We start from the raw sequence: 12,953 nt of genomic DNA, 5'->3' as shown, positions 1-12,953 counted from the left end.
ATGGTTGATGTAATAAGATTACATTTTCAGGCTATTGACAGGTTGGACCATTTATGAAGTCACTGTCGTTAAGAGCTATGGTATCATTCCTTTACCGTAGCATAGAAACCACTAGTCCTGGTGGCGCAGTTAGTCAGGGCGTTGGTCTGCTATGCGGAGGGTCCTGGGTTCGATTCCCGTGTATGACCGGAGCGCTGTTATTTACGTTTCCTATAGGATTCCTATAGGACTCCTATATAAAATTCCTATAGGACACCGAAAAATACTATAGGACAGCCACAACGTTCTATAGGATGCCTAAAGGACTATGTAAAGGTCCTATAGGATTCCTATCACAAGTCCTATCGAACAACACGTCCTATAGGAATCCTATAGGTATCCTATAGGTATCCTATAGGTATCCTATAGGTATCCTATAGGCATCCTATAGGCATCCTATAGGAATCCTATAGGATTCCTATTGAGAAGTCCTACACAATTTCTATAGGACTGTCCTATAGGACTCAATAGGACTTTTTTGCTAGGGGCCCATTTTGCCCCCCCCCCCCTGGATCCGCCACTGGTGAGCTGTGTTGCTTGGGACTACGGGTATTCCGCCATTGTTATCATTTCCGGCTGCCTATCGACTCATCTGCGTTTGGCGATAAAACCCACATCCAGCTCTGGTTCGGACGCCGGTGAACGGCTAGGCAATGTGCGCTACTGCCAGTAAATTGACGGGAAGCTGTCGGTGGCAGAGCGTCTCACCTTGAGCACGGCGTCGAGCCAGCTGTACTGGTTGATGGCCATGTGGGTGCCATACTCGAGGTAGTAGTAGAACTCGGAGCTGATGCACACAAACTGCACCGGACCCATCTCGAACTTGTAAAACATGTTTTCCGCCTCCCCCGGCATCGTGAACCGCGCCTTGTACTCGGAGAAGTTCCTGCGAGCGGTCGTTATCTCGTCATGACACTGTCGTCAGGTAACGCTGCAGCGTTTCAGTGATTTGTTTTAGGTGTGGCCGTCACTTGTAGGTATAACGGTTCATGGTACAACCAAATACTCTGCGTGGCGCTGAAGGAAAACAACCTCGTGACCATTGTATAAACTTAAGCATTTCGTACTGCGTTTTGGATTCGGTATTAGGGTTGTTCCATGAGATTCCTTGATTATGGCTGGCAATCTCATTACGAGTTCCTTTGATAATGTGGGACAGCACTGTGTGGTGACGCGCCGTGTGTGTGTGCGTGCGTGCGTGCGTGCGTGCGTGCGTGCGTGCGTGTGGGTGTGAGTACGGGGGTCGGCCTGCAAGTGCACACTCACAGGTGCTTCTCGTGGTTGCCGGCGGTGACCATGTAAGGCACGCGCGCCGTCATAGGCTCCACCATGCGCAGGAACTCGTCGCCCACCTTGCCGTCGTCGTCGTGCAGGTCGTAGGCGAAGTCGCCGATGTGCAGCACTGCGTCGTACATACCCAGTGCGGCGTCCAGCTGCAGCCTGCCGGCGAGAGCGGGGTAGATCGGCCGCACCCACCTCTGCGATAATATAGGAAAACTGCATAATATACCTAACTCTAGGCTCTAATTGTTTCTCAGTAGGTATGTGCTAGTGCGAATTAGCTAAAAAGTAGCAAAACTGCCCCAGGTGATTCGTTTTTGTTTTCAAAATAAATAAGCGTGATTTTAAATATTTTTTCCGAAAAACGCCACGTTCATTTTGTGCTGTACAACGCCGAGCGTGCCGTGCATAAAATTACGAGAAAACTGCGCGGGCCGAAAAAGTGGCATTTTCGCCAGCGTAACGTCGCAGCAGCCTGCATTTTCAGAGGAAAGCAAGGCCGATGAAAGTATTATCTTGTGAAAAACCAGCAGATACCGTTAATACTCGCCTCTAACACCGGCACACCGGCGAGCGGGGTAACAACGGCGGACGGGCTAACTTCGGTGGGCTCAGGTAAATGTACAGGTCAGCGCGTAGGACATTCGGGACGACTGAAGGTGTCTGTAGCCAGCCAGCCTGTAGCCAATGTCTGTCGCTAACTGGGCGCACAGTCAGAAAGTGACGCCGATTATTTTTCGGGAGTCAGTCACTGCAAGTTCATCCTCTTTGCAGTCGACCCTCAGGAGTGAACCAAGTGACCAAAACTGTGTGGCGCCAAAGGGGCCGTCAAAAAAGTCAAAGCCTTAGGAAGCTGATAACCAGGCTCTTCAGGATGGATTACCAGCTGTCTAAGAATATTCAGAAAAAAATTATTCGACACCAGTAAAATGTATATGAATCGGTAGCTTTCGGGGGCTGCTGCCTCCTTCACCAGCCTGCTTTTTAAATGCATTAGAACACAAGATATACGTTTTAAACATGTCTACCAAAAAGTAAACCGCCACGAGAAAAAGTTGTAACGGTACGTCTCAAGCATAGATGCACAAAACAGTTATACATGATAACAAATGATAACACATTATCAATTAAGTCGCCATCGTCCGTAACATTCGTAATAAAAAGTTCGGCAGTAATCGTGATCCATGATTGTAACAATTAAAGGTGTACAGAGGTCTATGGATGCATCTTCAAAACCTCTGCAACATTCATGACGTGACTATTGGCAACGCTTTTGTTCCGAAACTGACAACTGAAACCAATTCAATTCATTATATAGGTCACAAAAGCAGCGGCGAAACTTCTTTGATTTCCCACGCTATCGGCGTGGCTGCTGGTGGGATGATCTCAAGGGGACTTCTGCCAAAGTTCCGAATTGACATCGTCTCGTCAATGTGGACACCTACGTTTGTAGGAGTTCATCTCCCTTCATGGTGTGACCACCTGTGATCGGTAATGATAAGCTATATATGTTGCAGGCACTTTAGAAAATCAGTCATTTTGTAAAATGCCTAGGCATTTTGCAAAATGCCTGATTTTCCAGGCTTTTTGCAAAAAGCCTAGGCATTTTACAAAATGACTGATTCTCCAGTCATTTTGCAAAATGCCTAGGCATTTTACAAAATACCTAGCCATTTTACAAAATGACTGAGCAGCGTGTTGTAGATACGAGTACCTAATTATATACGTTTTGGTAGCGTGTAGGTGGACCGAGGAGTCCAGCATTATGACCAGAGGAGTCCAGCAGTGGGAAGTCCATACCTACTTCTCTCTATTTTGAGAAGTGCAGGCCCGCGACATTTCCAACCCCCACGTCAGCGACGCTGCTGGATTTAAAATGATCGATCTGGAGCGTCAACAAACGACTGGCCCTATGCCGGCCTGTATCTGTAAAACCATTAGAGGTCGCGAGGATTCGATCCCACACACTTAGGCGTTAGTGTCTTCTGAAACCAACGCTCTCGTCCTACGCCAAGCGACCTGATGATTCTCCCGATGTGGAGCTTGATATTTTTAACTGGGACCATGCAAGTAGGTACTCAAAGCTGTCAAACAAAGACACAATCAAACAAAGACTACACTCATTCTTTTACATGTAATTGTACATCAACCGGGCCTGCCTATTGACTAGGGCCGGTCTCCGGCTGGTTTTGTTAGGTCTAGTTTCAGGCAGAACGTGAACGGCGTTGATGTAGGTACTTGGGAGTTTTTACAGCGTTAACTAAACAATGCTTTATGCTACAGCCGAGTCTGCAACTCAACCTGGTCGTTACTCAGCATTGTCGTCATCACAGAGCTTCAAATCGATCAGCTACAGGCTGAACACGTACCTATAGGGTATAGGAAGACGTCCAAAAACTTTGGCCATAGTATCTGTAGTGGGATCTACGTTCCATGCTGGTCAGGCATTTTGCAAAATGCCTAGTCATTTTGTAAAATGGCTAGCCATTTTGAAAAAAGCCTGGTTGCGTTCAGTCATTTTTCAAACAGCCGTCTTTTTGTAAAATGCCTAGGCATTTTACAAAATGACTGATTTTCTAAAGTGCCTGCAACATATATATTGGATAATTCAACAACCGATGATCGAAAGCATTCTGCATCACATTGCTCAACCGTGGCACTTCATGTCCATAGATGCTAACTAGGGTGACCCGCGTGCTCCGCAACGCGAAAAGGGATATTTTCGATCGGCGGGTGTTTGGTTGTTCTTGTGTCGGTTGGGTTATCTATCCATTTCGGTCGATTGCTTTTTGACGGCTAAACGTTTTGGTTTGTGGAAAAAAATATCCATCACATCGAGGTGCCCGTGTCTGATAAGCATGCTTTCTCCTTAAGAAAACATGTCAAATGTGTTTTATAATGTAGGTGCGTAGTTTTATGACAAATGAGAGGCGTAGATAATTTTCGCTAAAAATGGTTTTGCAGAGGTTTGAAACATTTATATTTTTTAGAATACTGTTGCTGGTCATGCAAACGTGATGATTGGGTCTTGGAGAGAATTGAATGCTGTTTCTAATGATAGCATTTTCAATTGTCAAACGTATCAGGTTAAGCAGCAAACCCCGTGTAATTATTTATTGGCACATTAAGGACAAATACCATTTTCTCCAGCGATTTGTTCCACCTTGTTTTTGATCAATTAGCTTTTCTTAATTTTTCCATGAGAGATGGTACATTTATCTTGCCAATAGGCGTTGTTTGAACTCGCTCCGTCTGACAGTCACCCAAAAATAGCATCAAGTCCAAAATCCGTCCGAAACGTCAATTTTTCAAACAAAAGTGCCCTCACGGATGCACGTGGCGTGTGCCATCCCCTGCACCGCACACCATTCGATAGCCCGTTCGATTCTCTACACGATGCTGTTTTCCCCGTGCTGATCGGGTGCACGGTTGCCGAGATATTGCACGGGAACCGGACCCGTGTCGGGTAAATTTAGCCATTTTCGCCCGATTTTGCAAGCCGATTTATACATGTAAAGTCTATGACGCGAATTTGCACTTTTTGGGCCCGCGCCACGCGCTCGCTATCGATCCGATCGAGCCGAGACCCCTCAAAGGCACGTTGTCCATCCTTGTTCTATATGTTGCGCAAATTTCAGCGCGGTAGGTGCAACGGTGTGACCTGTAACCCGCGCTACGTAGCACCATGTCGCGACCTCGGTAACAGACAGAAACTACGTCACCACAAATAGTAATATAGACAAGCGGCTGCGCCACTTGCTTCGCGGCTTAGCGATAAAATGCGGCAGCAGCCAATTTGCTTTCGAACGGTGTTTGATTTAAATTGATCTGTCGTCTGGAAGCAGAGATATGGACGGAAACGTGCAGAGGAAAATTTTGAACATAATAACTTAGTTGGATGAAATTTGGGTCATACGGGATCAAGTCAGGTCAAGTTGGTCATCCCCGGTCACACTGGGTCAGGCCAGGTCATCTTCGGTCAGGCCAGGTCGTATAGGTCACCAAGTCACATTGGATCGGCCTGGGTCACACTTCTACTAATTCTACCCATACCACTACCTACCACTACCCCTACCACTACCCCTACCCCTACCCCTACCCCTACCCCTACCCCTACCACTACCCCTACCCCTACCACTACCCCTACCACTACCCCTACCCCTACCCCTACCACTACCCCTACTACTACCCCTACCACTACCCCTACTACTACCCCTACTACTACCCCTACCACTATCCCTACCACTACCCCTACTACTACCCCTAACACTACCCCTACCACTATCACTGCGTCATATGAGGTCACAGACTATCAGATAAACTAATAAACTAAAAAAGAGTTCCTAACCCTGCCCTACTCGTGTCATTCCATTATTCTTAATCGTATTTGGTGGAAATGGCGCCTTGTGACAAATGTGGCGCATTGCGACAAAAGTGGCACATTTGTACCTGTCATTTTGTCATGCATCCTTCCACGACATTGCACCCTTATCGGACCATATTTGACAAAGTTGTGCGATCAGCGACAAAAATGGCGCATGTGGACAAATGTGGCGCATTACGGCAAACGCGGTGCATTTGTGTGATCGTATTGAAACCTGACTTTGTTTACCGATAATCAACACCACCATTCGCCACTGTTTATCAAAATAAATAACTTGGCCAATCTGCAAATGAGAGGCACCCGCCGCCGATCGTCATGCATTTTATTGTCAAAGTCCATTGAACCCGGCTGCCGATGCCTTGAAGACCGAGCAAATTTGTGAGAAAATACGCCTTTTTCCAGGGCGTGCCACGTGCGAACCATCCACCCCCCGAGACTCGAACCTCGACACTGCACGTGCGCGTGACGTCATCAACACCCTGTGAAAATTTCAGCCCAATCGACCGCACCGTTTGACCTGTGCACGGCGTCAAAGCACCCCTCTGCACGGTGCAAACAGACTCACAGAGTTTCATTTCACAAATAGTATAGTAGACGAGACTCGAACCTCGACACTGCACGTGCGCGTGACGTCATCAACACCCTGTGAAAATTTCAGCCCAATCGACCGCACCGTTTGACCTGTGCACGGCGTCAAAGCACCCCTCTGCACGGTGCAAACAGACACACAGAGTTTCATTTCACAAATAGTATAGTAGATAATATGCTAGCAGTAGTATGTTGGGGTATAGTAAGAAGCTATTTGCGTGCTAGCTGAAGGTGCTAAGCGCTAAGGTGCTAAACAAGTAGCACCTCCTGAGGGCTGTTTTTTTACCCTAGCGCCCTGAGTGTGCTAAAAAATACACCCTCCAGGCTGCTATTTCTCTAGCACCCTTCGGGTCTCAGATATGAGGTACTAATTAAAAAGCATCTTGTTAGCCCCATACAGGAGCCATGGTGCTACGATTTGTATGGTGCTAAAAATAAATAACTCAAATAGCACTCTCTTAGCCTGCTTAATTTAAGCCGGTGGGTGGTGCTCGTTTTTTACCATGGTGCTTAAGTACATTTAGCTGGTTGGAGGTGCTCAACTTTTTTTGACAGTATACTTTGATAAAAGTCCGACTCCTTTTTCCTGATGGTATTTAGGGTGAATGTTTGTGCAGAATGGATTATGGCTTATGCACATGGGCACTGCGGGGGGGGGGGGTGGATCCGCCGGCGTCGCAGCTGACCTCTCGAGGGAGCGGGCGTTCTCCACGCCCATGTCTCCGAACACGGCGAGCCTGGGGCTCCAGTCGGCGCCGGCCGGCACAGCTGTGAACGTCTTCAGGTCGGACCAGCCGTGCTCGCTGCCGACCACGTACTCTGTCCGGCACAGACACACGGTCACGGATACCATACCTACTCAGCGCGTCCGCACACGTGCCGGACAGACACACGGATACCATACCTACTCAGCGCGTCCACACACGGGCCGGACACGGCACGGCACGGCAAGCCGCGGCACGGCAGTGCGTCCGCAGACAGACAGACAGACAGACAGACAGACAGACAGACAGACAGACAGACAGACAGACAGACAGACCGACAGACAGACAGACACTGGTAGAAACGACACGTATGGGCACTGCGATACGATGACAGAAACAGACACTACATGGTTAGCGATCAGTACCAACGTATCTCTGTAGTAGTTCCACCACTGCTACCTAAGTAGGTCCGACTCGGTTGCTCAAGAAGCTCCATAAGTAACAAATCTGTTTTGGAACACCTACGTTGGCACAACCAGGCCCCCTACACAGGTGGCCACTTGCATTCAAAACGTCTACTGCACTTAAAGTATGCCATGTTTCATAATCATGCAATTCTATTTCACATAGGAATTGGGACTAAACCAGCTCAGGGGTCTCCTTTCAATTCATCCGACCCAGTGCCTGGGCCGCTCAGGGACGGGCGGCTACTTGCCGTATTGGGCGCCCGGCGTGAGGCCGGTCAGGGTGGCGCGGTGCACCGTCTCGCTGCGGGAGCCCGTCTCGAACGGCGTGGAGATGCCGAAGGCCGTGCTGTTGAGGTTGCCGACGCCGAACAGCGCCCTGCTCGCCACGGCGTCCTTGGTCATCCAGGTGACGGTCATGGCGGTGGGGTCATCTGCGGCGGAGGCCGGCCGCACGCCGTCAGAGCCCGCTCTGCCCACCGGCAGCTCCGACAGCCATATCGGCGCATTGCGCTTACGTCGTTAGACGCTACTGATTCTTCACGAAGTATTGTCCTGGTACGTACATCTAACACGCGCAGTGGAAGGGTTGCGAGTACGCCTAGTGGAGGGGGGGGGGGCGGATGTCGCTAAGATCTCAGCTCCCACGGAAGCTAGAAAGACAAAATTTGGAGGGTTGGCGGGGCCCTGGGGGACTCTGTTTTGTGTGAATTTCATGACCCTAGGTCAATATCTTCAAGGTCAAATGTGGTCAAATGTGCTATGTGAGCGACTTTTTTGCGTTTATGCGTCGATAACTCAAAGAGTTACCGGCCGCCTTTCTTTTTCCTTTCACTTCCTATAGTTCTTAGTGAATTTAAAGTTAATCCAACAATAAATATGGCAGTTAGAAGCCTGCAAAGGGTAAGATGTCGGCTGAAGCGGGATCGGCCGACGCGGGAAACGCGGCAATCACAATTTTGTGTTTACAAACTCATAACTCAAGTTGTTACCGGCCGATGTTCAAAATTATTTGACCATAAGATTGCCTGTACATTTCTTAGTCTTCTCACTGGCGGATCCAGGGGGGGGCATTAGGGGCATATGCCCCCCCCCGACAGGAGCCTGGGGAGGGCATCCAGTACAAGTATGCCCCCCCCCCCGTTCAGACTTACACTTCTTACGCCTATAACGAGGAACTAAATAAAAATGGATTAGAAAGCCTTCCTAGTAACTACTTTTGTGATCAGAGTCGTTTTAGTAACCTCAATTTAGTTGTCATTGCTTTATTTTGTCTGAAAATATGTTGTTTCTTAGTTCTTACCACAGGGGAGTCATGCCGCTTCAATCCTTTTGACCGTATTGTCTAACGATGGCACTCATATTGCGCAAACCAGGAATCGGCCGCCGCCTATGCTTGGGAATAGGGACGGTTAGAATATGATTAACCTGTATGGCCGCAGCCAGTGCAGCGTAACCGGGGGGGGGGGGGGGGCACAAGGGGCGCGTGCCGCCTCATTAGAAGCATGGTGCCCTATGGGCCCGAGAGGCCCTGCAGTGCCAATTGGCCGCTCAGGGTCCAAGCGTGCCTTATTTCGACTGAGATAAGACCCGCAGGACTCGTGAGAGCACCTCACGGAGTCACGGGCTCCTGAGTCGCCACACATCACACATCTCCATAAGGGCCCCACTCCGGCTTCTGAGGGCCCTGTGCTGGCCTCTGAGTGACCTTGCTGACCTATTAAGCGTCAGCTCTAATAAGGGTCCTGGCCCATACCCGCATGGAACGGCTCCACACCAGTGTCTCTGAGGGCCCATAACGGCGCCTGTGAGGGTCTCACACCGGCGCCTTTGAGGGCCCAACACCGCCAATCTGAGGGACTAACACCAATATTTCTTAAGGCCCTGCATCGGCGGCGGCTCTGAGGGCCCCACACTGGCGCCTCTGAAGGTCTTACACAGGCGCATCTGACGGCTACCTACCTGCAACTCTGTGGGCCCCACACTGGTGACTCTGAGGGCTCCCAGTGACTCCTGAGAGTACCACGCCGGTCTCCAGGATCCCGGCTCCTGAAGGCCTCTGCTGGCCCTTGCTGGTCTCTTGAAGACCCCTTGCCCCCATGCATGTGTCTCTGAGGAGTGAGGACTCCCACAACGATGCCTTTGAAAGTCTTCACCGGCGACTGTGAGGGCACCACACAGACACGTCTGAGGGCCATACACCGCCACCTCTGAGACACCAGTGTCGGCCCCACATTGCATCGGCGACTCTGAGGGTCCCACACCAGTGCCTCTGGCAGCCAGCCACCGGTAACTCTGTAGGTCCTACACCGGTGACTCTGAGGGCCCCACCGGCGTCTGAGAGTACCATGCCGATCTCTAACTGGACTCCACAGGGCTCCTGAAGATATACTGCCGGCCCTCACTTGCCGGCCTGTGAAGGTTACCGGCGAAGGTTACCGGCCTCTGAGGGCCCTTTGTCGGTCTCTGAGAGGTCCTACTGGGTTATTAAGCATTCGCATTTCGCAACAACAACTCCAAGGGCCCCACACACAGCCATCTGTGAATGGTGTGGGCTTAGCGCCACACCAGTGTCTGAGGCACCACAACGGCGTCCATGTGAGGGCCTCACACCAGCAGCTTAGAGGGCCCACACCGGCTCCTTTGTGGTTCCTGCACCAGTGCCTCTGAGGGCCCCACACCACTGCCTCTGGGGAACCCACACCGATACCTTTGATGGTCCCACGCCAGTACCTCTTAAGGTTCCACACCGGCGGCCCTGGGTCGGCTCTATACACCAGTCATTCTGAGGGCCCCACCGGTCCCACCAATTTTCGTCGATTTCTGGCGCTGCCCGGGTATTTGTCCCAAAAGCTTCCTCCTCCTCCTGGATCTGCCAATGGGGGTCCGGTGTCCTACCATTTGTGTGTTTTTTTTTTATAGAAAAAAAAAACTCGTGTCAGGGCTATGACGAAAAATAAGTGGCCTAAATCCGATGAGAAAACAGGATTTGGGGGTACCCTAGGTTTGGCTCCGTGACATGGTATGCCCCCCCCCGCGCTGAAACCCTGGATCCGCCAGTGAGTCTTCTCACCAAATTTGGCGTGAATCTAATATAATCAGCGGTAAGGAGCGCGATGTAAAGACGGAACCGTCACGCCCCGGCACAGTCTACAATTCAGGCGGCGCGTAACGGCTGGCGCCGGCCGCCGCGCCGCCCGTTACGCGCCGCCGCGGCGGCAGGATGTTTGACTTTACACCGCTATTACTAGACAATTTGTGAACCGATTTTCTTATTTCTTGCACGAGAAGATCCGAAATTCAATTCTGGACAGGTAGCCAAAATTTCACATACATATTATGTTTGCGCCGCGAGTTATTGGTGAAAAACAGGAGGGGTGGGCGAAATCCGCCTCCCCCTTCCACGGCGCGTGTTAATGCTGTTTTTGCACACAGATTTATGACTATATTTATGTTCCAAACATCTAAAACATGATGCGATTCAGAAAAGCAAGCATTGTCAAGAGACTACCTATATATCGCCGGCACGGCGAAAACTAAGGTAAATGTGTAGGGTGGTAACTTAAAATATATTTTGCGTCTTCGGCCTCCGGCTCCGTCGTACCAAATTCCAGCTCAACCCTGTAGTAAAACTGTTTCAGTTGCGCAAATGTCACTTGTTTTCACCATGCAAAGCTCATTTTAACCCGCCAGGCGGTGGGGGGGGGGGCATTTTTTTGCCCCCCCCCCACTTTAGTTTTTTAGATATATCTCGAGAACCGCTGCGCCGATCGTCACCAAACTTTCAGTACCCTCCCGGGAGTAGCTAGCGCACATGGTGACCAAAAATTTTTCCAAAGGCTATGATAGGTTGGCCGCTAATGACGTCAGAGTGACGTCATTTCTGCCATTTTCGACCCAAAAAAAAAGGTTTCGCGGGAAGAGCTGTCAGGCCTACAGCTTTAGAGATACAGAAAAAAAATTTCGACATAAAAGGTGTGAAATCAAAAGGGCTACAAAACTGCTATTTCGGTTTTTCGAATTTTTTGGATTTTGACCCCCAAAAATAAAAAAAATAGATTTTTTGAATATAATAGCCGAAAAATCCAAAAAGTTTTTTGAATTTCGAAAAAACCGGAATATATGTGATAGTCCCTGCCACCTTCTATCTACATACCAAATTTGAGATCAATACCTCTTTTTTTGGCCAAGTTATAGCGAAAAAACTGTTCAAAATTGATGACGTCAAATTTTCAAACTCAATTTTCAGCAACTCTAGACCTCGTAGCGCAAAGCAAAGACCACCATTAGAATCCCCGTGACGAGCTGCATCGAATCAATACCCATTTTATGCAAAAATATCAACTTTGAAATTTGACCTTTTTTGACCTGACCTTGACCTGACCTCCACCAGAAAGTGACCTAAACCGTGCCTGATGGCCTTATAACCAACACCATTGAGTTGGAAATGAAAAACTGGCCATAAAACATGCATCGCACAACCTTAGTAAAGTTGAGTTCATGTGGTGACCCTTGGTGACCTTTGGTGACCTGACCTGTGACCTGACCTGGTATGACCAGTGACCTCTAATAGCAACATATGTACTAGACAACTGACGCCTTATCGCTGATTTTCGACAAAATGCGTTTTACTCGGTGTTATAGCGCTTTCCCTAGAAGCCCCGTGAACGGTGAAACATTTTATCTTTGACCTGACCTGTGACGTCATCGGTGACCCCGAGGTCAATGAAATTCAGTTCCCGTCGACAAATTTTACAGGGCTATCGAACGCCGTTTGAATTTTTTGGATCCGTCCAGTAGTTTCGGAGATAGGGGGGGGGGCAAAAAAATGCCCCCCCTCACCGCGCGGAAGGTGGCCGGGAGGCCCACCGCCTGCCGGGTTAAGACGAGCTGAGCATAGGTACCTTGAAAATGAAATGCATAGCCTCACTTCTCTTCCAAGCCACGGTGTGTTCAAATTGCCCCACCGTGGGGTAACTAATTTGAACATACTGCCTTTACTTGCCATACAAACGATAACTCGCCAGCACCGATGTTGTTTGACCCATAAACAAATAGGCATAACAATTATAAACATACCCAACCTTCATTTGAAAAAGCAGCACTAAAACAAAAATAACAGTTGCAGAGTATCAATATTGCACGCTGCACGGCGGTTAGCTGTGCATCGAAGTACCTAATTTCTCTTCAGTTAGCAGAACGTCTATTATTTCCGTTCGATAAAAAAAATATCCCAACTTTACTTCATCTGTTATAGTTGTTCCAATCAGAGCCTGGACATTCGGAGTTCCGATTCTGTCCAATGTCCATTTCGGAATTGGTTGGACAAAAGTAGCAGAGTGGACAACATTGGACAATGACTTGCGTCTTACTACTACACCATTTTCGAACCAGGTTAAGACAAATGAAGCCCAATTTAAAACTGTTGATTTCTGAATTAAAACAATCGAAAAGTGTGTTAAAACACGTGACATTCAGCTTAAAACGACTAAC

The 12,953-nt window shown here is 49.0% G+C and overlaps 1 protein-coding gene across 1 annotated transcript in view; it reads right to left on the bottom strand.

Annotated features, from left to right (window-relative positions):
• Nucleotides 1-12,953, bottom strand: part of LOC122380654 (acid phosphatase type 7-like) — a 32,750-nt gene that overhangs the window by 5,231 nt on the left and 14,566 nt on the right. The window contains exons 3-6 of the mRNA XM_043364003.1: nt 7,712-7,894; nt 6,979-7,111; nt 1,306-1,479; nt 748-925 (exon numbers count right to left, since the gene is read on the bottom strand). Coding sequence (XP_043219938.1) covers nt 748-925; nt 1,306-1,479; nt 6,979-7,111; nt 7,712-7,894 — 668 coding nt within the window. The remainder of the gene's footprint in view (nt 1-747; nt 926-1,305; nt 1,480-6,978; nt 7,112-7,711; nt 7,895-12,953) is intronic.

This window comes from Amphibalanus amphitrite, unplaced genomic scaffold (assembly GCF_019059575.1).
Source record: "Amphibalanus amphitrite isolate SeventyFive unplaced genomic scaffold, NRLGWU_Aamphi_draft 000103F_arrow, whole genome shotgun sequence".
In the NCBI taxonomy this organism is placed as follows: Eukaryota; Metazoa; Arthropoda; class Thecostraca; order Balanomorpha; family Balanidae; genus Amphibalanus; species Amphibalanus amphitrite.
The sequence above is the reverse complement of the archived record's forward strand: the minus strand, read 5'-3'. Positions and strand labels throughout refer to the sequence as shown.